General features: G+C 40.2%; 1 protein-coding gene across 2 annotated transcripts in view; it reads right to left on the bottom strand.

The window, feature by feature from the left end:
- The window catches only part of cfap36 (cilia and flagella associated protein 36), a 109648-nt gene extending 84434 nt beyond the window's left edge, over window positions 1–25214 (bottom strand). For both annotated transcript variants that reach the window (XM_039738314.1, XM_039738315.1), the window contains exons 1-2: window positions 24991–25214; window positions 2163–2227 (exon numbers count right to left, since the gene is read on the bottom strand). In XM_039738314.1, the coding sequence (XP_039594248.1) occupies window positions 2163–2227; window positions 24991–25093 (168 nt within the window). In that variant the 5' untranslated portion in view covers window positions 25094–25214. The remainder of the gene's footprint in view (window positions 1–2162; window positions 2228–24990) is intronic.
- Window positions 25215–26420: the final 1206 nt, after the last annotated feature.

Below are 26420 nucleotides of genomic sequence, written 5' to 3'. Positions count from 1 at the left end.
GTGATTTTATATGTTTGAAATATTATCTCTGTGTGACAAATATTCATGATCAATAAATTCAAGGTTATGGCAATTCCTAGAACATTATTACTCTATTGTTTTCCTAAGGCCTTCAGCCGGAAGTGCGCATGGTCTCAAGTTGGTTGGCCATAAATCAGAGACTACAGTTATATTTTTTCACTTACTGTTATGTGTTTTTTTCCTTATTCTGGTGCAGCATCGGTAGGGAAGTAATACTGATCACCTCTTCTTTGGTTATTATTGCTGGTGGTCTAAGGGTGGTATCATATAATTGTTTTGCCTTCTGTTTAGTTATTAAAATGGAGCGTTACAAGGATAACACAACATTGACAGTATATACTTCAGTCTATTCCTTACTAGGTTTAGAAATATGAACTAAACACATTGACAGAAAAAAAAGAGAAAAAAAGAAGATATATAGTGCTACAAAAAGATTGAACCTAAGGCTTGATTTTCAACTACAAGCTGCTCTACAGCATAGCACTATGCTAATTATCTGGTTTTGTAGAACTCAGGTACATAAGTTTTCTTTTGTCAGTTCCCTATGTATCAGAACAATATTCAACACACCACCTGAATTGTAACAAAACATTTTAAAATGAGGGAAATTTCTTGACTATATAATATTTTGCCAGCACCAGTAAGTAAGCAGTGAGAATTTAATGAGCAGCAGCTAACAGTGTCTAGGACAAACCAAATCACATTATTAAAATCCTCTTCAAATGTATTTAAACATGTCACAAAGCTCTTTGCAATCATTTATAAAGTGTCAGTACACTCTACATGGTATTCTAAGTCTCGAATTGTCTGTTGTTCGTTGTTAAAAAAAAAAATAAATGTAATGTGCCAGGATTTAGTAATGACAACAGAAACCCCACCAGATGATTTGACCATTTATTTGCTTTAAGTTAGAAACTAAGAAGCAAAAACATTTTGCAGAGCTGATTTAACCCAAATATTGCTCATAAAACAAGCATTTCATTTTTAGCGATGTCATTTGCTATGAAGAATACTTCTACAATAAGGTCAAAATGAACTCTCTCATTTATTGTGCTAGATCGGGATTAGTCACTAATTGGGTAATTAGTCTGAATTTCTTTCTGAAACATTTGATTGTTTATCCATCTATGCATCCCTCCATATTATGGAGCAGTATTGTTCTCATTGGCATAGTGGAGCTGTGGTTAGCACTGCTGCATCCATGTTCCGTAGTTGGGTTCAAATCTCTGGCAAGGTCACGCTCTCTGTGGAGTTTGCAGGTTGTCCCCATGTTCCTATTAGTTAGTTGGAGTGAAGTCTCTAAACTGAACATGTATGAGTGATTCTGCACATGTGCTCTATGATGTTGCTGCCTAGAACAGGAACTCTCTACCACAATCCTGATCTAAATATTGCTGGTACTGAATAGACTGATGGATAGATGAACATCATCCTCTAAAGGAATGTAGTACTAGGGTGTTGTACTGTGTTAGCCATTATGAATGTAGTGAGAAGTCAAGCAAAATGACACCTTTTATTGGCTAACTAAAACGATTACAATATGCAAGCTTTCGAGGCAACTCAGGCCCCTTCTTCAGGCAAGATGTAAAGGACTGTAGTAAGCTGAAGTTAAACCAGTCAAACAAAGGCATAAGGCAAAAACGAACCTAGGATGGGTTGAAGGACATATACAAATCAACATTTATTTACACACAGGAAAATTACAGTTTGCAAATTGCCAAACAGCTTTAGAACACTGGAAGGAAATAAAGTGCAGTAGAACAGGAAAATTCCACATACGTAAATGGCATCATACCCAGGAAAAGTGGCAATGCTATCCACCACACACTTGTGCCACCTATCCAGTTATGCAGGTAGGTCATAAACAGAAGAGCACTGTTAAGGGAGTAAGTTTGCCTTGAATTGAGAAGTATCTTGGTAAGACTGCCCTCTGTTATGTATACCAAATATGTCCAACTACTATAGAAAGAGACCTGGATGCCAACACAGCAAACTCTCAAATGATGTATTATATCTTAATTGTCTTTTCAGTTTAATATTCACTTTACTTTTACATTAGATGTTTACCACTGCATGCTGTTCAACACATTGAGTAAAAACACAATTTTTAAAGCAGAATGAAAAACTCTGTCAAGTCTTACCATTTCTTTGTACTGTTGATGGATTTCAGTATAGGAAAGTTTATTTTCTTCCTCGTCATCAAACACTAAGATTAAAAATATTGAGATAAATTAGAATATTCACACGACGCTGAACAATAAGTTAAATAACATAAGTAAGTGAAATCAAATGTATAATTTTAATATCATTTTAGGTAGACAATTATCAAAAAACTAATAGAAATCCAATTCCCAAAACAATGGAATTGTATAAAACATGCTGTAGTCAATCTCTGTTTCATACAGAAACATGAATAGCAGGCATCAATGCAAGGTGTTCTACAAGGTTAACAAGATTACAATACTGATAATTAAGTATATCTGATCATTATAACGAACCTCAATAGGCAGGAATAACCGTGCCTAACTAGACCCAAAGTGAAGAACTAAAATAAGTCCTACAAATCACAAAGCTTTTCATCAATAGGTGTTAACTAAACAAAAATAAAAGAGTAACTTAGCCCAAATTTTATTGTAAATGGGTTATTATTTGTTGGATTCAGATTTCCTTCTATAGTATACCAATGATACGTTTCTGATTTAGCAAGTTGTAGTAATAAAATGCAGCAACATCTGGCAGATAAGACAGTAAGCAGTCCAGGGAACTCTTTGTTGTTCTCACAAAGGATTTGTGGCATTTATACATGAACATAGACGCCTGTGCGGACGTACTAGTGGGGTGTTCTTGGAGACTTGAACTCACAGTACTGAACAGCAAATTAAACCAAAATAACTTAATACTTTTGAATAAGAATATCTTTTTTAACACCTTCCTTTGTGATAGACGGCCAGAAAGCCTACCCCGCTGGGACACCTGGAGGAAGGACGGACCAGGAGAGTGGCACTATTCTTTCCTGGGTGCCTAGATGGTCCTTGAACCCTGTAGGACAGTGCTTCTAGTACACCAGGAAGTGCTGACGGACCAGGGATGGTGTCTACGCCCAGAGTGCTTCCGGGTGCAAGGGTAGCACTTCCACAACACTGGGGAGTGCTGCCGGAAGGTTGTCATCGTGCACCTGGAGCACATCCTGGGCAAGATAAATGGGGCCGCCTCAATCGGGGAGCCAGAGTCGGGTGGAAGAGGATGGAGCTTGCGAGAGAGGAGCAGAGGCGGCCAAATAGGAGCAAGGATTGAGCAACCACTGTAAATATTGTAAATAGGGAATATAAAACGTGTGTATGTTTTGGACATTCTGGTGTCGTGTCTGTCTGTGGCCGGGCTATCTTTTACACCGTAAACTGGGAAAATCTTATAAACATAAATAAGGAGTGAACCATCTTGGCAGTAACATTCCCTTAAAATTTTGCCTGATGTTACCCAATATGCACTTTGATCAATGTGCTTTAAACACTTTTCAGCATTTAAGTCAAATATTTTTTTCCAACTGTAACTTCATAGTATTATAATATAATAATAATAACAACAACAACAACAACTGTGGTGGGCTGGCGCCCTGCCCGGGGATTTGTTTCTGCCTTGCACCCTTTGCTGACTGGAACTGGCTCCAGCAGACCCCCGTGACCCTGTGTTAGGATATAGTGGGTTGTATAATGACTGATTAACTGACTGAATGACTAATAATAATAATAATAATATGTGAAGTTTTAAGAATGTCAAAAATCTAGATTTTTTTTTTGTGGACAACACATTTTTCACCTGGTACGTCACCTTAGTTACTTGCTTCTGCAGATTCCTCCTCTACAACTTTTGGAGAACTGACCATATCATATTCTCTGCAAAGATTTTGGTCCAGTCACATATTTCTGATAAATTACTTTTTTCATGACAAGATGCCATTACATCACTTTCACTCTTACAGGATCAAGCAGCCTGTCTGATTTATAATCTTCCACTTTAGTCACATTACATTCTTTTTGAACTTCTTCCATTGGCTATCCCTGCGTCTGTGCAGATTTGTTTCCTAAGTTTTCAAAGAACTGTGTATTAGGCAAACTGGTAATGCTATTTTGGCATCATGTTAGTTATTGTGTTAGTGTGCAAATGGTATGTAAATGGTGGCAAATGGACAGATGGATACATTATTGTCAAGTAGTGATGAGCAAATGGTGTTTGCTTTGCTATGAGCTTGAATATTACAGAAGTGCTCGCGAATATCTCCAAACTTTGTGAAACGCATTGAAGTCAGTAGGGAAGGGCTAGCTAAACTAGATTTGACTGGATTATAATGGTGCAATCATCTTTAAACTGTCCCTAAGGGCTATCGAAACATCTGCCAACAATACTGGACCAATAATTGTGGCCAAAAAGGTGACCTGAGCTGTGGCAATCATATATTTCATCAAAACAAAGCAGAAATGCCGAAATCGTAGTCAACAAATCCGAAAAAAATATGTAGGTCTTTTAAAGGCAGGAAATTCAAAGTGGAGTGTCATGATTGAAACCACTGGCTCGTTCTATTTTTTTTTCGGGCAGAAAGCTCTCCAAATTGTCTATGCTGATGTTTTTTTCTTCTATCAAAACGATAGAAACGTCTTGTAAATAGTAATAAATCTTTTGTTATTATTATTCTTAGTGTCTCTTGTGTTTGGCAGGGGGAGGTTGGCAGGCTTCTTCAAGGTTCGTTTTTTATCTCCAAGTGGATAATTATGCATGCATAGGGCACTTGCCTCCTTCTCTTATACTGAAGTGGAACTCAAAGATCGACCTGCATATTTGGTGACAGAGTTATCTCCTTATTTATGCTGTATACGTTTCATAAAAATAAAATTCTGAGAACCTGCATTATTTACTTATCTGTTCTACCACGAAGTTCCACAGAGTCTGTAATGCAAATGATCAGCATTGTTATACACAGGGAGAGGTCCCATCCAATTTTCGCTGTTACAGCACCAGGGGATGTCATGCTGGCCTTGCAAAGCAATATGAAGCAGCAAGGAAAAAAATTCTCAGAAATTGGCTGAATTGTCGGGAAATAATTTGACAAACAAGGACGCAGCAAATTCGCCAAGAATAATGCTTTGCCGAAATTTGCTGATCGATACTATTGTCAAGTTTCTTTGGATTACCTTCAGTTGATTTAAGTATGAGGTTTCACAATATTTTTTTATTGAAAACTCTCAATTATTTTTCACTCAAAATATTTTGGGTTAAACGCAACTAATATAATGATAGTTCTGTCAGGCTGATTAAAGTAGGCCTGACTCAACACTTTCAGGCAGAGGCCATAAGAGATTAGAGCAGGTGAACTGTGCATGACTGTATGGTTTAAAGAAATGTTTCCATTTACACTTGTCAGTTCCTCCCACCACTTCCCAAGAGTTAACACAAACTAGTAGCAGCTACCGACCAGCACAATCAGTACTCTAGATACTCTAAGTTTGCACCATACCAGTTCTGCCACCTATTTCTTTCCCTCTTTCTGCTCCTTTTAACCCTGACATTGCCTTTTCAAGCAAGCAACCTGTCAAAATACATATATGCCTGTAGAATATTAAAGTAATGAAACAATGATATTTAAGGAGATCAAAATTCTTCTTCATATTGAAACACTATACCAAGTGCATAGCATCAGAAGCAAATATGCCATTTATACAAGAATCATGGATGTTCTATCTAAATCATTGGATAGCAGCACAGCAAAACACAATTCAGAAAGGCTTACGAATGAATGATTCTGATCAGAGAAAACTATAAGCAAAATATGAATTGGATGCCACACTACTTAATAACTCTATATTCAAAAGTTGTTTCATTTTAATGACAGTGTGTTCTTATTTTGTGCAACTACATTAATAGCCCAAAGCACTACATACATTTAGAAATATAGTGAAAAATTAGGCATTATCACAGCATTTGTATGTGGTTTTCTCCAGGCACTCTGTTTTTCCTCCCACATAAAGACATACAGTAAAGGTTAGATTAATTACAATGGACTGGTTCCCTGCCTATGGCTATTTCCGGCCAGGATTTGCTGCGGCCCCCTGTGACTCTGAACTGGATTAAGCAGGTTTGAAAATGAATAAAATTTAGTTAAAACCATAAAATAAGAAGTCATAAAACATACTGTTGAGCACATACAATACTTCATTATAAATAGTGCTTGAAAGTTACCAAACCCCTTCAGAAGCTTCCATAGTACTGCATGCATATGACTTAAAACATCATCAGATTTTCACACAAGTCCTAAAAGTAGATATGGAGAACCGAACTAAACAAATGAGACAAAAAAAATCATACTTGGTTCATTTATTTATTGAGAAAAATCACCCAGTGAACCACTATTCTCTGTGAGCGGCAAAATAAGTGAACCTAGCAGATAATTTGACGGTGAGATTAGAGTCAGGTGTTGTCAATCAATATCATGGTCGTCAATCAATGTGTTGACAATTAGGTGTGAATGGGCAATGTTTTCTATTAATGGATTCATCTTCAATCACGTCTGTGCAGTATCAGTGTATCATGCTATGCATAAAGGACATTTTAGAGGACCTCAGAAAAAGATATGTTGATGCTCATCATATTGGGAAAGGCTACAAAACCATCTCTAAAGAGTTTGGACTGCACCAATTCACAGTCAGACAGATTGTGTAGAAATGGAGAAAGTTTAATAATATAATTCTTGAAGCCTACAAAAATACTTGTAATTCCAATCCATCTTAAATCCCTTCACACCTCTCCATGAGCATCTTTTCTTTTGTAAATGCGTTGATCAGCACAAGCAGCAAACAGCCTGCTATCCCATCTTTCACCTTGACGGAGCTCATCTCGGGCAAAAACTTCTCCCAGCTCAAGCCAAGGCTCCTTATCTGCATGTGAGGTGCCTGGAGCTGTATAGGGTAAATTATACAGTATATTGTTATTTTGAATACATGCATTTCATGTGCGTTTCATGTCTACAAACATCTGGGTAAGTGTAGGATGAAAGGAAATGCGAGAAATGCAAGAAATGCTGAACACATACCTAAAGCAGAAACTTTTTCCATGTGATACTAATAATGACATGAAGTGTATAATGTGTGAAGACTTTAGTCCAAATATAAAATAAACATGTGCACTTTTATTCAAAAATATAACCAAAGAAAAAAAAAAGCATCTGATTTACATGTGGCTGTCAATGAGTTAAAAACTCAAGCTCAAATGTCAATCAACAGGGAGTTTACACGTTGTGAACGCTGGCCCGGACACAGACAGACGGACAACATAGTTTCACCCAACACACTGTTTATTTACACTATATACAATGGCCGTGCTCTCAAAACCCCAGTGCCTCTTGCACCAATTCCCCCAAAGTCCAGGGCTCACAGTTCTGTGCCTTTCTTCTGGCCGCCTCCAGTCCTCTCCCCAGCTCTGTCTTGCTTCCTCCCGACATCCACCAATGACTTGAGGGAGGCGGCTCTCTTATAGGAACCCGGATGGGCTCCAGCTGCTTCCTGGCAATTAGTCTTGGCCACACCCCTGTGTGGCAGAAGTGCCGGCTGCGCACCCAGAAGCCGTCCGGGTGTCCCCTGTCGTCTTCCCCCCGGCACTTCCTGGTGTGGCGGAAGTGCCGGGCTCCCGGGATGATAAGGCACTGGGGCGCCGCCTGGCGGTGGCCACGGGTCCCTACAGGGCCGGGCTTCCAAGCCTCCTACCCGAGGCCTCCTGCATAACCAGGACGGACGCCCTCTCTCGGTCTGGAGGAGGCACACGCCCTCCTCTGGTCCTCCAAGGCGTCCCGGCCGGGCTCCAGCCCCGGCCGAGGACCACACGGATAAACCGGCATCGGGCGCGCCTGGCGGTGGCCACGGGTCCCTACAGGGCTGGGCTTCCAAGCCCTGTACCCGAGGCCCCCAACATAACCAGGACGGACGCCCCCTCGCGGTCTGGAGGAGCCCAGCCGGGAACCACAACGTATTCTTCAATGGTGTAGAGGTAAGAACTGTAAGAAGAGCAGCACTGTGGCTGATGCCTGCTCAGAACTGTTTGTTGTACTGGCAATCAAAGATACGATGTCCCGTGACCGCTATCAGACTGGACAAAGGCAGGACCGTAGCAACAGACAGCTTCGTCACAACACTTTTGCTGGCTAATAGACTTCTGCAACGCACTGCAACTCTGCTTGGCGCCTTAAGTAAAATGGGACTTCCACCTGCAGCTAAAGTCGCAACGCTAGTGTTTAGATACCTTTGCCACTCAAAGATGAGTAATACTGGGTGATTTTCCTCAATAAATAAATGACCAAGTACTGTATGATATCTGGGTCTCATTTTATTTAGCTGGGATCTCCAAAAATATTTCTTGGCTGTTGTGTGAAAATCGGATGATGTTTTAAGTCATATTTATGGAGGAATATGGAAAATTCTGAAGGGTTCATTAACTTTCAAGCACCACTGTATATATAAGTGCAATGGAGGTCAGACGGGCACCCTGGATGGACGAGAGAAAAACTTTTTGCTTGCTTGAATGGATAGAACAGGCAGACTAACAGAAGCCAGAGGACAAAAACAGTTCCATTCTCCATACAACAGGTGGTGGTGGTCCTCTCGAGGCATGGTAGTTGGAGTCCAGAAGTGCAGCCCTGTCGGGGTCCCAGGGTAAAAAGGTGACTGCTGCCTCACCTCAAAGAGTCAGAGTTGGGAAGCAGTGGGTGACATTCACCAGGAGGGCAGAAGCAGAGAAAAGATTCAACTTGTCTTGTGACTGTGTAATTATTGGCTGACTGTATTGCCTAAGATACAGTCCTTTATTTGAACCCAGGACTGTGTTGAGAGTTTGGGGTCTCAGTAGTTCCCCTATTAGATACTATATACAGCATATAGTTTTTACTTGTATGGACAGCTCTTTGTACCTCATATTGTAAAGTTCATGGTGACAGTTTCCAAATGCAAATTCGACACTTGGAATCAATTACAGACCTTTTACCTGCTTAATAATTAATGAAATAATGGAGGAACCGCTCTCCCCTGGCTATGGAACAGTTTGTCAGCCAAATGTCCAAATACTTTTGAACCCCTGAAAATGGGGGGAGCTATGTAGAAAAATGGCTATCATTCCTAAACAGCTCATACAATGGCTTTGTTAAACCCCTAAAATTAAAGTTGAAAGTCTACACTTCAATCACATAATGATCGTTTTATTTCAAATCCACTGTGTTTGTGTACAGAGCCAAAATTATGAAAATTGTGTCACTGTCCAAATACTGATGGACTTTCCTGTATGTATCTCCATTGAAAGAGGTAATGATGAAGTGTTTATCGCATGGAATGTTATGCAGACAAAAAAAAAAAATTTTCTAGCAATCACCCCTCATCGCATAAACGGAGCTGTGTTAAGACTTTGTTCAGAAGGATTCACACCCACTGCAATACAAACAGCACTAAAGAAAATGAATGACATCATCTTTTCCATCTGTTCACATCAAATGGCTACTCCAATAAGTTTATCAAACAGTATTTGCATAAGAGGTGCCATACACCTTAGCAAACAATCGACTCTGACCTGATCTCATGTTCTACTTGGCACATGCTTCCCTATTACAGTGGTGTAACGAAAAGTAGCCCATAAACCTGCAAACACTTTAGACTTTATGACCAACACCCTCAGAACCTCTCCTTATTGATCACCCTCATTGCACCCCCACCCCCTCGTTTGCTATATATTGTCTTTGATTCCTGTATATCTAATCATTTTCCTTCGATGATGACACCTGCTAGGTTGTCGAAAGCTTAGGAATAAAAAACTATTTTAAGATATGTGATTCATTTTCTCCCTTTGTGGATTACTAGCTAGAAATATGCAAATCGTATCAAAGACCTTCGCTTCCACACATATATACTGTATATCAGGGGTCAGCAACCTTTCAGCAGTGTCGTGCCGAACCTATGTTGCAATGTTATTCAGTGTGCTGACATAATTCTACTAATTCTGCTATATATGCCGTATATATTCTCGTGGAAAAGTTCTCCCGCAGATAATATCTGGTGTTTTATAATGTTGGTTGTATAAATCGAATGTGGAAAACCCACACTATTGGTCCAAGAGATTATGATATGCTAAAACCCACGTGAGAGAGTAACCATGGAGCACACTGCCTTTTTTTTCCTATGTATTGTGCCTACATGACCACACGTCAAAACCTGAACTATTCCAAAGTAACATTTGCCCTGATTTGTGTTTTTTGTATCTCACACCCTCATACACCTTTATCGTAAGAGCATCCCTTATCTAGAATGGAGCATTTGATCAGAATAAAATATGAAGCTGGTTTTAAATTAAACAGTGTTGTAGTAGCGAAAGAAATTGGTAACTGGGCTGCTACAACAAAATTCGAAGCATCTGAGAAACTGATGCAAGATTGGAGGAGGCAAGAAGAAGTGTAGCATTTTTGAACGGGCGTATAAGTTGGGGTCTGATTTTATGATCGATTTTTCAGGTTTCAAGACCCAACTTATACATGCGTATATACGGTATTATCAAAATTGGCATACTTTTGAAGTCCATAATAACTGGATCTTATATTATTGGCCATTCAATGTTTTAAAATACATAGGATCATATGTGAAAAAAATGTTTTGTCAAATTTTAATTTTCAACACATTAAAAATTGCATTACAAATTGTAAATTGCAAGTATTTTTCAATACAAAATGTATAGTTTGAATAAGAAAAAATTATCAAAAATTCTAATATGATTAATCCTCTATATTACTAATCAGAGCTATTAATCAATTAATGCAAAGCTTTATTTTTGGTTTCAATTATTGGACTAAAATAAGTAGTTTGTTTCTTAAAGCCAGAAACAGCCCTTTTTATGGCTTCACTTTTGTCATCAGAGTTTTTAAATGTGGACTGTTGTTTAATTTGATAATGTCTTTGTACACTCTATGTATTACACAGGACATTTTCACAGCATAACACAAACAAAGCACGATCCTTTTGTTGTACAAATCCATATTAATTTGTCCAACGGTCTTGAAAAGAGCGAACATCAAGTTTTTGTCTTTTATAAGTCATTTTAGGGAAGTACATTACTTAATAATAACAAGAGGTTTGTTTTAATGTACCACAGCCAGCACTGAACACATGGCTTCCCTTTACATGTGAGTCGCATTCGAAAAACATAGGTGATGGAGCAAATGCATACACTGAAACTAAAATATATATATATATATTTTTTAACTATATTTCAATTCAATCAGAGTATATATATATATATATATATATATATATATATATATATATATATATATATATATATATATATATTAAAATTGTTTCCAAAAAGTTGGAAGCATAGTGTCCAAAATGTTTTGGTATACTGAAGCATTAAGACTGCCCTTCACTGGACGTAAAAGGCCTACCCCAAATCCTGAAAAACAACCCCACACCCTTCTCCACCTAACTTCACATTATAAATAATTTACAGAATAAATAATTTTCTTAAAATATATATATATATATATATATATATATATACATATACATATATATATATATATATATATATATATATATATATATATATATATATATATATATATATATATATATATATATATATATATATATATATATATATATATATATATATATATATATATATATATATATATATCATTCTTTAAATTGAAATGTATTAAAACATTACGCTAAGACAAACAAAAATCTGACCTCAGTTATCCAGACTCTACCTGGTCATTCCAACAATGCACTGCAGCACAGGCTAAACTTCCGAAAGTACATAACTTTACTTTTGGATGAATTTAAAAAAGTGATGAACTTTATCAGAATCAGAATCACATTTATTGGCCAAGTATGCACGCATAGAAGGAGTTTGACTCAGGTTTTGGTGACTCTCCAAGCATAAGTTACATAAGCGACATATACACAAACTATTAATATATACTAGCCAACCCACGGCGTAGCATATACCGCAAAATTATCAACGTATCAAGTCTATCTCTGTGTGTGTGTCTCGTGCGCGCGTGTGTGTGTGTCTCTCGTGTGTGTGTGTGTGTGTGTGTGTGTGTGTGTGTGTGTGTGTGTCTCTCTCTGTCTCTCGCGTGTGTGTGAGTCTTGATTAATGAAAACATTCTTGGCAAATGCTTTCGCTCTCGCTCGAATTGTTGGTGGACGGGGCTCTGTCGTGCATATCCCATGGTCTGTCTTGCGTGCCATGGTCGGCCGCTTAGTGAATTGTTAGTGGGCGGGGCTCTGTGATTTGGCGGGCGCGGCCCTGTCTTGCGTGCGTCTTGTTGGCCATGGACTTAGTGAATTATAAATATAGATGGGCATACAAAGTGCAGAGTGCAACTCAGTGCAAGAAATGCTGAAATAAACACTGAAAAATAAGCATTAACATTATGTAAACAGTACTGCAAGACCCTGGGAGGTGTGGTGCCCGGACCGATTAAGATGAATTAACCATTTGTGAGCTTGTTAGCCTGTGAGGAAAAAAAAAAACAACTTTTCTTATATCTGCTTGTTTTGTGGTATATTAATCTATTAGGCCTGGCCAATGGAAGAGGATGAAAAAGGTTGCGGCCTGGATGTGAGGGGTCAGTAATGATTTTCCCTGCCCGTTTCATGATTCTAGAATAGTACAGGTCCTATAAGGTAGGCAGACTGGCACCAATGATATTTTCGGCAGACCTGACTCTTCGTTGTAGCCCGTTTTTGTCATGATTAGTTACTGATCCGAACTTCACTGTTATGGATGACCTGAGAGCATACTAAATGATAAAATTCATTGTGTAAAAAATTGTGTACAATTCAATCAGCACCTCCTGTGGAAGGCTGAACTTCCTCAGTTCTCACAGGAAGTACATTGACTGTTGCAGCTTTTTTATGATGGACCCTGCATTCATCTCCCATTCCCAAGTCCCGGGTAAATATGAATCCCAGTAACCTGAAGGTTTCCACAACTGTCACAGCAATATTAAGTATGGTGAGGGGGGATAGTTTTGCGGGACCTCTCCTAAAGTCCACTGCTATCTCCACATTTTTGAGAGTGTTTAACTTGAGATTGTTCTAGCTACACTGAAGGGCTAGCTGCTCAACCTCCCATTCATCTGCAGACCTTTCACCATTCCTGATGAGCACATGATGGTTGTGTCATTCTCATATTTGATACATTTAACAGAGGGGTTCTTAGAGGTGCAGTTGTTAGTGAATAGGAGGAAGAGTTGTTTTCCCATTGGTTAGGAAATTTTGGTAATCCACTGACAACAGGTGGAGGCAGGGAGGGAAAGTTGGGTGAGTTTTGAGTGGCTATTGTACTGAATGAAGAGCTGAAGTCGACAAACAGAAACATTGCATATGCCCCTGAGTTGTCAAGGTGCTGCAGGATGTAGTGCAGACCGATGTTGATTGCATCATCCACTGACTGGTTCTCTCGATAAGCAAGTTGCATGGGGTCTAACACCAGTCTCTCAAAGGTCTTCATAACCACATATATCAAAGCAACACGCCTGTGTCGTTCAGTCCTGTTATACTAGATTTTTTGGGGATTGGTATGATTGCGACTTGTTTGAATCATAAGGGAACTTCAGGTCAGGTTGGGGACCGCACCCACCACTCAATGAAATATCTCGGGATCCTGGTTGGCAACACCCCAGCAAACACACGGTCCAATCCCACCCTCCAGAAATTACCATCTATCTGCTGTAGCCAGGTGTTATGTGGGCATCCCCTTGGCCTGGTCCAGCCAGTCGGGACCTCAACAATCAGGATCCCACAAGCCAGATCACCCTCGAGGAATCACGCCACATGGCCATAGTGGCATAACTGACGCTCCCTCACAATGCAGGTAATGTGCCTCATTTGGGACTCCATGAGCAACTGTTCATTCGACACAAATCAAAACCTGCAGTACCCAAGGTTTCTCCAAAGTACCAAAGGAGTCCAGTCATTGTCTCAGGTCATTGGATAGCGTCCATGTCTCGCAACCATATAGAAAAACAGGAAGCACCAGGACTCAAAAGACTTGGACCTTCGTATTTTTGCATAGATATCGGGAGTGCCACGCACCTCTTTCCAGCAACCTCATGACCCCCTTGCTCTCCCAATCCATCTACTGACTTCATAGGAAGAGTCACCAAAGACATGAATGTTACTGCCGAGGTAAGTAAAACACTCTCCACTAACAGACACACTGCTAATGGCTGTGCCCAAAAGGCCATTAAAGGCCCGGATCTTGGTTTTTATCAGGACACTTGCAAGCCCAGACATGTAGACTCCTCACTCAGTCCCTCAAGAGCCCCAAACAGAGCCTCCATTGACTCAGCGAAGAAATCTTTCTTTGCCAACAGATGCCCAATAGCCATTGGACCCCACAACCTTGTCCAACACCCAGTCCATGCAAGCAATAAACAGAGTAGGAGCAAGAACACACCCCTGAAGAACCCCAGAATCAACTGGGAAAAATGCAAAGGTTTTGCCTCCACTCTGAACAGCACTCACAGTACCAGTGCACAGGCCAGCCATGACATCTAGCAACATTGAGGGTATTCCGTGAAGTCTTAGGATGTCCCACAGGGCAGCTCAATCAACCAAGTCAAACGCCTTACGAAACTCAACAAAAAAACTCTGCCCATATTCACTCCATGAGAACCCTCAAGGCCAGGGTGCGGTCGATGGTAAACTTCTTAGGCGTAAAACCAAATTGCTCTGGTCACTAGTAGGTGAGCAAGTGTTTACGGATCCTATTGAGGACAACCCTAGCAAGGACTTTTTACCTGGCATTGAGAGCAGTGTTATCTCCCTGTAGTTGCCACAATCCAGGCGAACACCTTTCCCTTTACATATAGGGACATCAAGTCCCATTTTCCAGTCAGTTGGAATGATGCCAGTCTCCCAAATGAAAGCAAAGATTGCTTGCAATGCCAGGAGGACAGCCTTACCACCAGCCTGGAGAAGTTCACTCCAGATACCACAGATTCTTACAGCCTTTCCTACCCTCAGCTTGTTCACCACCTGTGCAATCTCAGTGAGACTGGGTGGTTCACAGCTAATTGGAGGATCAGCCTTAAGAACTGTGAACCCACAGATATCTCAGCGGGTCACAACTGCAGTGTCACCCATAAGGACCGTTCTATCAGCCACCCTGAATGTGACTCTCTGTGGAACAGATTTGAATAAATGTAATGCTTTGATTCCCCTGTAAGCAGGATGTGGCTCACTAGACCATAGATGGTGGGTCACTTGCTCACAGATTCCTCTAACAAACGCCTCCTTATCTTCCCTCAGAGCGCCCTTCTCCGTTCTCAGGACAGACCGGAGTTGCCATCAAGCCGTGCACTGTAACTCCTCTGAATGATATCCAGAGTGCCCTGTGAGATGAAACACCTTCTTCTGAGAATACTGGTAAACACCAACACAACCTTCAAGGTCATGAAGGTCTCCTACATCACATTAGGATTGGCAGTCACACCCAACTCAATAAGTTCCTCACACAAACTGCATTCAGACTCATCAGAAACAGCCTGATCTTGGAGTCTGGCCAGGTCCAGCCTCATTTTCCTAGCACTAATGATTTGTTGAAAGCATAAGTAAATACAGGGGCCAGTTGATCACCAAAGATTTTTAAGGGTGAGACCAAATCAGGACCTGTTGCTTTCCTAGTGTGGCATCCTTTGAACAGCAGACACACATCCTCTTCAGAGATATTTAATGTAGGTTGAATGGAAGAATGTGTGGGGGAAGAGTTGTATAAGTCTGTACACTGAGAGGGCTGGAGATAATATTTGTATTCTGGTGCTTATCAAACCTGCAGTAAAATGCATTCATATTGTCAGCCATCTGGGTCACTGCAATGTGGGAGGATGGTTTCTTGTATTTTTTAATATTATGCTAGTCCTTTCCACACTGATGCAGGCTCATTGGCTAAAAACTGATTTTTCAGCTTTTCAGCGTAACTCTTCTTAACCAAACTGATTTCTTTTGTCAGTGTATTCCTTGCCCATTTAAACAGTGTTCTATCCCCACTTATGTAGACAGTTACCTAAGCTTGATAAAGCCACTTGAATTTTGCAGTGAACCAAGTCAAAGTCAAGTCAAAGTGAACTTTGCCATCTCAACCATATGCAAGTATACAGATAGATGAAATTGCGAAGCTCAGGGTCCACAGAATAACAACATGAAGTGCAAATAATAAAATTTTAATTTTAATTCTATTTTTAATTTAAATTAAAACACAAACAAGACAAGACAAAGAAGTAGCAGCAATATTGACGTGTAGTTAGCAATATGAACATTGATGCAATGTATGGTATTTGCAATCTAGATACATAAATATAGTCAATATATATTTAATAATAATAATAATAATAATACGTATAGATAATACAGAAATTATCAGTGTTTGATAATAGTGCCCTGCCCGGGGTTTGTTTCCTGCCTTGCGCCCTGTGTTGGCTGAGATTGGCTCCAGCAGACCCCCCCGTGACCCTGTAGTTAGGATATAGCAGGTTGGATAATGGATGGATGGACGGATCATAATAGTTGTTTAAAGACACGTGTAAGCAATGACAGGTCAGAATGTTTCATAGCAGGAGGATGTCAAGAGTGTCAAAATACTTAAAGGTCAGTATGAGATGTTCAGTTCTTTTCTACATGCACACTCATCTTTGCAGGAAAGTGGCTTGCATGTATAAAAGTTCTGTGTTTAGAGGTGGTAAAGGCAGTGTAGAAGATCCCAGGTGGCAGCTTGGTGTTAAGGAGTCTGACAGCTTGGGGGTAAAAACTATCCTGCAGCCTGGCAGATCTGGCTTTGATGCTGCAGTATCTTCTCTTGGATGGCAGAAGTGTGAAGAGTCCATGTGAGGGGTGTAAGGGGTCCTGCACGATGCTGTAGGCCTTGCAGACACTGCGTTTGTAAAATATGTCCTGTAGTGAAGGGAGCGGCACCCCAATAATGTTCTCTGCTGTGTTTACTATCCTTTGCAGGCGCTTATGGTAGGATATGTCACAGTTGCCGTACCAGACAGTGATGCAGCTGGTCAGAACACTCTCAGTGGTGCTTCTGTAGAACATGGTGAGGATGGAAGGGGGAAGACGTGCTCGCTTCAGCCGCCTCAGGAAGTGTAGTCTCTGCTGGGCTTTCTAGATTAGTGATGAGGTGTTATGCATTCACGTAACTTCCTCAGTTATGTGCATACCAAGGAACTTGGTACTCCTAACAGTCTCCACATCTAAACCGTTGATGATGAGTGGGGTGTGGGCAGGATGTGATTTTCTGTAGTCCACGATTATCTCTTTTGTCTTGTAGACATTGAGAGATAGATTATTGTCTTCACACCATGCAGACAGTCATTCCACCTCATCTCTGTATGCTGTTTCATCATCCCTGCTTATCAGTCCCAGCACCATTGTATCATCCACAAACTTGATGATGTGGTTGGTGTTGTGTGTGGCTGTGCAGTCGTGAGTCAGCAGGGCGAAGAGCAGTGGACTAAGCACACAGCACTGCAGCACTCCAGTGCTCAGTGTGATGTTGCTGGAAGTGTTGCAGCCCATCCGAAATGACTGGGGCCTCTCTGTCAAGAAGTCCAGGATCCAATTACAGAGGGTGGTGTTCAGGCCCAACATGCTCAGTTTTACGACCAGCTTTTGAGGTCTTGGTAGAGGCACACATATCTTTGCAAAAGCTAAAATAAGATGTTACGGTGTCTGCCACTTCATGTAAGTTAGCAGCAGTATCTTCAAAGACACCCCAGTCAGTACAGTCAAAGCAGGCTTGTAGCTTCAACTTTGTCTCAACAGTTCTCCTTCCCACTGTATTAACCACAGATTTAATACATTTTAACTTACTCCTATAGCTTTATGCTTTGAAGTATGGGTATTAATAGGTTCAGTAAGGTAAAGGGCAGCTAAGCCACTGATGCCTCTACATGTTAAAAAGGGGACTGAAAAATGGTTCTAATATTAAATTAAATTAAAGTCAATATAGAAATTTAAGAACTGGAGTTAGTTTGTCTAAATTCGCATGTCCAGTCAGAACTGTTATGCCGCTTTTCCACTGCATAGTACGGCACGACACAGTTCAGTTCAGCTCACTTTTGGGGGGTTTTCCACTGGGAACAGTACCTGGTCCTTTTTTTAGTACCACCTCAGCCAGGGTTCCAAGCGCGCCGAACCGTTACCAAAACGTGACACGTAAACTCTGCTGGTCACTGATTGGCCGGAGAAAATCGTCATTACTGCGTCACTGAACTTGCGACACGAGACAACAGACCCGCTAAATTTTTAGCACAGCCAGCGAAGGTTCGGACGCACCATTTTGTTTTAACCAAAAATGGCTGTTTTGTGGTCTATTGAAGAAGTACAGACGTTCCTCTCGTTGGTAGCCGAGGAGCGGATCCAGCGAGAGCTGGATGGGGCGACGCGGAATGAAAAAGTTTTTCAGGAGGTCGGCGCAACTATAACGACACGTGAATAATCCCGCCCACTCTAAAGCAGTACTAAACTGCAGTCGAAACGCAAACCGAGCCGAACCAAGAGGAGCTGTACTGAACCGTGCTGTGCCGTACTATGCAGTGGAAAAGCGCCATACGTAAGCAAACAAACTGAGCAGCCTGACAATAAAATGTAATGGATGGCAGGCATGGGCTAGTGTCCCAGGCTGGCTGGTTCAAAATTCCTTACCTGGATGGGAGGCTAGCAAACCAAATAAGCAGTGTGCTTCCTGCCACAACCAGGAGATGAACAGGAATGAATATGCCGTCATCCCGGAAGGACCGGATAAAGGATTCTTAACCAGCCAGTACAATAGAGGGACGGGGAGGCAACTTACTAGGGTTATTTATTCCCCTGAAACGCTTGATGGCAGTGTTCCTGGGTTACGGTACCTCTACAGATACCAACAGGGCATGTTGGGAACTGTAGTCCTGTGGGGCAGCAGTGCTGGGTTCTGTAAGTGTTGCCAGGGGGCACTAAAAAAATGAATGGTCCCTACTTTATGGGACTTTCGCCTAACCCAGAAGTGCCTCTGAGGAGGCAGTGTCATGGAATTGGAAGAACTCCTGGGGCCTGGATAAAGGAAACATTTCTGCTTCAGCTGGGGGAGTTGGAGTCAGACTAGGATGACACTCAGCAGGTAGAAGCAGAGAAGAGAGAAAATGCATTCTTGTATTGTATTATATTTAGAGAAAGAGAGAGACCAGTCAAAGGTGGTTAAAAATAAATATTTGTGTTCGAACCTGGGACTGCGTGTGTGAGATTGTGCTTTGGGTCTGGAGCTCAAGGGTACCTTCTACTGGTCATAAAAGCAATGCTTGACACAAATTAAAAACTTGTGCATTATTTACTTTTTTTTTTTTTTTTTGCTCAAAACATAGGTAATCCAATTACAGGTAATTGTCAATTTACGCCATGGTGGGCTGGCGCCCTGCCCGGGGTTTGTTTCCTGCCTTGCGCCCTGTGTTGGCTGGTATTGGCTCCAGTAGACCCCCTGTGACCCTGCAGTTAGGATATAGCGGGTTGGATAATGGATCGATGGATGTCAATTTACAACCTATTTGTCATATGACCTTTCGACTTACAATTGCTACCAGTCTCACAGGCAAACAACCATTTTTTGCTGTGCCTGCTCAATAAGCCATGACTCATTCATCTTGATCTCACTTTATTACCTGCTGTGGTTTCAACTACGTTCAGTTAACATTTGTCTTACAATTTACAGGAAAAAAACCAATTGATCTCAACACAGAGATGAAGGTGATCAAGCAGTATGAGGGAGAAAAGAAAGTGAACGCGACTACATGTGACTTTAAGTTATCCCATTGCAACCGATATTCAAGGCATGTGTTGCACTGCTGTGCTCTGATTTTGAATCAGGTTAACCGACGAAACTTTTGCATTTTGACTTACAAAGTGCTGCTCTGTGCGAACCCCCACAAAGCGGCAATGAAACCAAGGGTGAATAAAATCACACTGAACTCCTTTACCTGTTAATGTTTATTATTAACAGGTCAAAATGCTAAAACAGAAAACATATGAGTGCTCAAACTCCGCCGGTACAATTCCTCCTCACACAATTACACTCAATGAACACTGAGAGAGGCTCACACTGATGATGTAACATCACACAGACAAAGAAAGGATTCATGAAGCTGTTCCAAGGCTTAGCACCCATGCAAGCAACAGTAATAATGAAACAAAACAATTGAATCAAAAAAATAATTGAAAGTCTAAACAATGTGCTAAGAATGATGATAACAATTATATAAAACAAGCAATATGACTCATAGGACTTATTATACAGTACTATACATACGGTCAGGTTTGAATACAGATCGACTTACAACTGGTGTGCCGGAAAGAAACGTGGTTTTAAGTCGACAACTACTTGTATTCAATTTGCTAGAATAGTTAATAACCTTTTTCACTTTTAGTTTATCATTTGTATTTACCAGTTTATCAATATGCATAAATACAATATCCAATGTCTTGAGAAAGCAAACCCTTCAATTTTCCACGACTAGAATCATTCACACAAATGTATCAGATTTTCCTATGGATGACATATCATTCAATGAGAGGAATGAATATATCAAAAAGAATAAAATAAAACTGTGCACCACTTTAATGGCATAATGTATTTGGTTTATTAACCGACAACCCAAAATAAACATATATTGTATATAAAACTTAAATGCTGTAAGTGATTAAACATCTTGAATACACCAGATGGAGAGTTCCTAGATTCTTAAAGCTAAATGAACATTCATTATGCATTTTAAACTGAGACTTTGGAACAGCAAAAAGACCACAATCAAGAGATCGTAGATGTCCCATGGATTTAAATGAGTTAAACACTGTGATGGGTATTCTGAGACATTATTACGGACAGTTTTGTAATTTAATCACCAATTTTTACTTATGATTTTGCTTCTGACAGCATGGCAGTGTATTAGATAGATAGATAGATAGATAGAGTGGGATGCAAAAGTTTGGGCAACCTTGTTAATAGTCATTATTTTCCTGTATAAATCGTTGGTTGTTATGATAATAAATGTCAGTTAAATATATCATATAGGAGACACACACAGTGATATTTGAGAAGTGAAATGAAGTTTATTGGATTTACAGAAAGTGTGCAATAATTGTTCAAACAAAATCAGGCAGGTGCATAAATTTGGGCACCGTTGTCATTTTATTGATTCCAAAACTTTTAGAACTAATTATTGGAACTCAAATTGGCTTGGTAAGCTCAGTGACCCCTGACCTACATACACAGGTGAATCCTATAATGAGAAAGAGTATTTAAGGGGGTCAATTGTAAGTCTCCCTCCTCCTTTAATTTTCTCTGAAGAGTAGCAACATGGGGGTCACAAAACAACTCTCAAATGACCTGAAGACAAAGATTGTTCACCATCATGGTTTAGGGGAAGGATACAGAAAGCTGTCCCAGAGATTTAAGCTGTCTGTTTCCACAGTTAGGAACATATTGAGGAAATGGAAGACCACAGGCTCAGTTCAAGTTAAGGCTCGAAGTGGCAGACCAAGAAAGATTTCGGATAGACAGAAGCGACGAATGGTGAGAACAGTCAGAGTCAACCCACAGACCAGCACCAAAGACCTACAACATCATCTTGCAGCAGATGGAGTCACTGTGCATCGTTCAACCATTCGCACTTTACACAAGGAGATGCTGTATGCGAGAGTGATGCAGAGGAAGCACAAACAGAGCCGCTTGAGGTCTGCTCAAGCACATTTGGACAAGCCAGCTTCATTTTGGAATAAGGTGCTGTGGACTGATGAAACTAAAATTGAGTTATTTGGGCATAACAAGGGCGTTATGCATGGAGGAAAAAGAACACAGCATTCCAAGAAAAACACCTGCTACCTACAGTAAAATATGGTGGTGGTTCCATCATGCTGTGGGGCTGTGTGGCCAGTGCAGGGACTGGGAATCTTGTCAAAGTTGAGGGACGCATGGATTCCACTCAGTATCAGCAGATTCTGGAGACCAATGTCCAGGAATCAGTGACAAAGCTGAAGCTGCGCCGGGCTGGATCTTTCAACAAGACAACGACCGAAACACTGCTCAAAATCCACTAAGGCATTCATGCAGAGGAACAAGTACAACGTTCTGGAATGGCCATCTCAGTCCCCAGACCTGAATATAATTGAAAATCTGTGGTGTGAGTTAAAGAGAGCTGTCCATGCTCGGAAGCCATCAAACCTGAATGAACTAGAGATGTTTTGTAAGAGGAATGGTCCAAAATACCTTCAACCACAATCCAGACTCTCATTGGAACCTACAGGAAGCGTTTAGAGGCTGTAATTTCTGCAAAAGGCGGATCTACTAAATATTGATTTCATTTCTTTTTTGTGGTGCCCAAATTTATGCACCTGCCTGATTTTGTTTGAACAATTATTGCACACTTTCTGTAAATCAATAAACTTCATTTCACTTCTCAAATATCACTGTGTGTGTCTCCTATATGATATATTTAACTGACATTTTGTATCGTAACAACCAACGATTTATACAGGAAAATAATGACTATTAACAAGGTTGCCCAAACTTTTGCATCCCACGATAGATAGATAGATAGATAGATAGATAGATAGATACTTTATTAATCCCAAGGGGAAATTCACATAATCCAGCAGCAGTATACTGATACAAAAAACAATATTAAATTAAAGAGTTATTAAAAAATGCATGTAAAAACAGACAATAACTTTGAGTAATGTTAGCGTTTACTCCCCCGGGTGGAACTGAAGAGTCGCAGAGTGTGGGGGAGGAACGATCTCCTCAGTCTGTCAGTGGAGCAGGATGGTGACAAAAGTCTGTCACTGAAGCTACTCCTCTGTCTGGAGATGATCCTGTTCAGTGGATTCTCCATGATTGACAGGAGTTTGCTTAGTGCCCGTCGCTCTACTACAGATGTTAAACTCTCCAGCTTTACTCCTACAATAGAGCCTGCCTTCCTAACAAGTTTGTCCAGGTGTGAGGCGTCTTTCATCTTTATGCTGCCTCCCCAGCACACCACCGCGTAGAAGAGGGCACTCGCCACAACCGTCTGGTCGAACATCTGCAGCCTCTTATTGCAGATGTTGAAGGACGCCAACCTTCTAAGTAAGTATAGTCGGCTTTAAAGTAGCTAAGATACAATATAAATACCGTAATTACTCTGGGTCAAGGTGATCTTGGCAGCATTATAAAAATATATTTATCCTGACAAAAATTGGAATTGGAAGGCCATAGAAGGATACTGTGCATGAATACAGAGAATGGTTGATAAGAAAGAATTTCTGTATCTAAAAAGAGGAGGAAAAACTCTTTGGATGTTATATATGCTGCAGAATGGTCTTAACACAGCCCAATAGTAAGACTCAAAACTCGCACTTCAAGTACCCTACCAAGGCTCTTCACCCTTCATAAGATGAGTTTATAACGTCCAATATTCTAAATAAGACAGTTAGGATTCTTGAGTTTTGCTGCAGAAACACATCCCTTTATCTTATAATCGTTGAAGTGAAAAAGAGGTTTTCATTCATCCATTCATGTTTTGATCTGCTACTACAAACAGTCAGTACACAAACCTAGACAGAACATAAAGTTCATTGTTAAAAGCACACCTGCACTATTGAGTAAGTGAACTGTCAAAGTTGATGCACCTTTAATAAATAAGTTAAAAAAATCAAACTGACTAGCACATCTTTAGAATGTGGTGAAAAAAATCGACAAAGACATAATTAATCCTGGAGTCTTAAGGTGTAAGGCACCTGTGCTAAACACTGTACCACTGAGTTGCCCAGTTTGCGTTCATCCAAAAGCAAGTGTCCTTGAATTTTGAAAAAGAGTGAGAAAAAAACGGCCATTTCGAACTTTATTTTACCACCAAGTAAAATCAACCTGTAAATTGTGAGATATAATCACCCATTTACTACTCATTCTTCCTCTTCTTAGTATTACTATTCGGCACTACTGATGTTAAAACATTACTTTATTCCTTAAGTAAAACCTTTCAGTTTCACTGTGCTTAGATTTAACTAATGCTAGACCTAAAACTTGTATCGCTGTTGTGTATTTTTCTTCATACCATTCCAAATTGCAAGTTGCTTTGGATAAAACGTCTGGTATATGATGAAAAATGTAACTGAGTCGTACCGTATCGTAAATCAAAATCTGCGTGTTCTGGTAATAAAAACATAGAAACACCTATTATATTGTACTTTTTTTAATGAAACCCTTTTAAACATTGTCTGCCCCACCAACTAAAATCAAGAATCGCTTTTTTAAAAAAAGACCATCAGGACCGCAGCCGTGATACAGTAAAAGAAAGGATTTAAAAACTGTTTCGTGAAGTAACTAGGCTGAATAAAGCTCGGGAAACTTGAACAGATTCATCTCGTCTGCATTTTGACGTCAGAATAAGAGAAAGAGTGGAAGCACAGTACAACACCACGCCCCCAAACATACATTGCTTTAACTGCAATGTATAAGCCCAGCCTGCGATATATCAATTTAACAGGGAAACAAAAAAGTTTCCAAAAAAATTAACCTACGAACGAAAAATAAAAATCAAGTCAACTGAAACCATCTCAAGCACAATGGATCGTTGAGTGATGTTTATGTTTGCTTTATTCGTTACGTTTGATAGTGCTTGCAACAGCACTATTTCATTGTTTGCAACAGCACTATTTCATTTTAAAGGCAGTGATATTATCAAGGGCGCTTTAAACATCCGTAAAACATCAATGGCTATCTTTAAAACATAAATATTAATAAGGAGAATAGGGGATCACGTCACAGAATGTTCCGATATTAAAACTTTGATTAGATTCTTCATTTGGCAGCTAATTGTAAGACATTAGACAACAGATTCCTGAAGTATCGTCAAAGTCAATAATCTCATACCTGAGCAGTTATGTTCAATAAACTCGCTGACGGGCATAACCCAGTCCGGGCTACCGAGATATCCTGCGATGCTCTCCACTATCCACTCGGAATCCTCGGCCATGATTGCTGTATTAATCGCTTAGCTTACGTCTCACCGCGCCACTGTCCCGAGGAGCAGCTCATTTGTTGGTATTCGGCAGTTCACTTTTCGCCGTCTGCAAGAGACACGCGCGGGTGAGAAAAAAAAACGCAAATACTTTTCAACCTACCCGGATGTAGTGACTCCTAATCTGCTCCCATGACAACTGACGTCATCAGGCCGTATCAAATGTCCGAGAGTCAGAATAAGAGAGCGCTTGCGCCAGTTGGCGTCATGCGCGTATTTCAGCAGGTGTCCAGGTGTATTTAAATTTGGTTTACTAAGATATTTTTTTGTTTGGCCAATCAATTTTCATCCATACTGTGCAATTATGTATAGTCATTAAGTTGTAGCAGCTGAAACACAAAGGACCAGTAAGTACTGGGCTGATATTGTGGACATTTACTGTTAAACACTTTGCTCTTCTCTTTAAGCGAGAACGTGACATTCTGGAATATCCATTGGTAAGTTTTACTTTTTTCGATCCCGCAACTGGGTACCGTTGTTTACCTTGATCTGCTATATTAATTGTAACATGCTACTCATGGACTGAATGGTTTCCACGTATACCGTGCGGTTTCTGCTGACGTCGGTAAGTTTACCTGTTGGCAGGTAATCTGCCCTGAAGATATTGTTCTAGTTGACCTGAAAACAAATATTCAGTAATGTGTATTAGCTTCACACTCCCTTAAAGTATGAAGAGCCTTGACCGTTAGTTCCTCATTGTGGGTACAAGTTAAAACTATAAATAACAGTAATATTCCAACCTGTTAAATGTGCGATGTGGTGACATTTCTTTAGTTTTTGCTTTAAATTGGCATTTCCAAAATAATGTTTTTCCTTGAGAATCTGAAAACCTAATCCTTTCCTAAATCTACTTTTTCCACTCTAAGGCACTGTTACCCCAGATGTTTGTCCAGTACAGAAATTGGTTTTCAGTGGCAAGTTAATTCATAGCATGGAGCACTAGCTCACAATTTAAATTCACTCTCAATCTAACAGAATGGTCTTTTAGGGATGGGGGAATGGACAGCACAAAACAAAGCTAATATAGGGTGAAGTTGTGTTCATTCCACCGAGGCAGCAATGAGACCTCCAGTCAAATCTAGACCTCTTCCCAGTTCCATTGCTCCAAATTTTGAAGTTGCAGTGTGAAACATCCATACATTTTTTGAACCTTTAAAGCAGGGTGTCAAATGTGATTCCCAGTGGGCCACAGTGGCTGCAGGTTTTCATTTCAGCCATTTTCTCCATTGCAAATGATTTACTACTGCTAATGGAAGAGACTATGTTGTCTTGCTTTTATGTA

This window comes from Polypterus senegalus, chromosome 16 (genome assembly GCF_016835505.1).
Source record: "Polypterus senegalus isolate Bchr_013 chromosome 16, ASM1683550v1, whole genome shotgun sequence".
NCBI classification, from domain to species: domain Eukaryota; kingdom Metazoa; phylum Chordata; class Cladistia; order Polypteriformes; family Polypteridae; genus Polypterus; species Polypterus senegalus.
The sequence above is the reverse complement of the archived record's forward strand: the minus strand, read 5'-3'. Positions and strand labels throughout refer to the sequence as shown.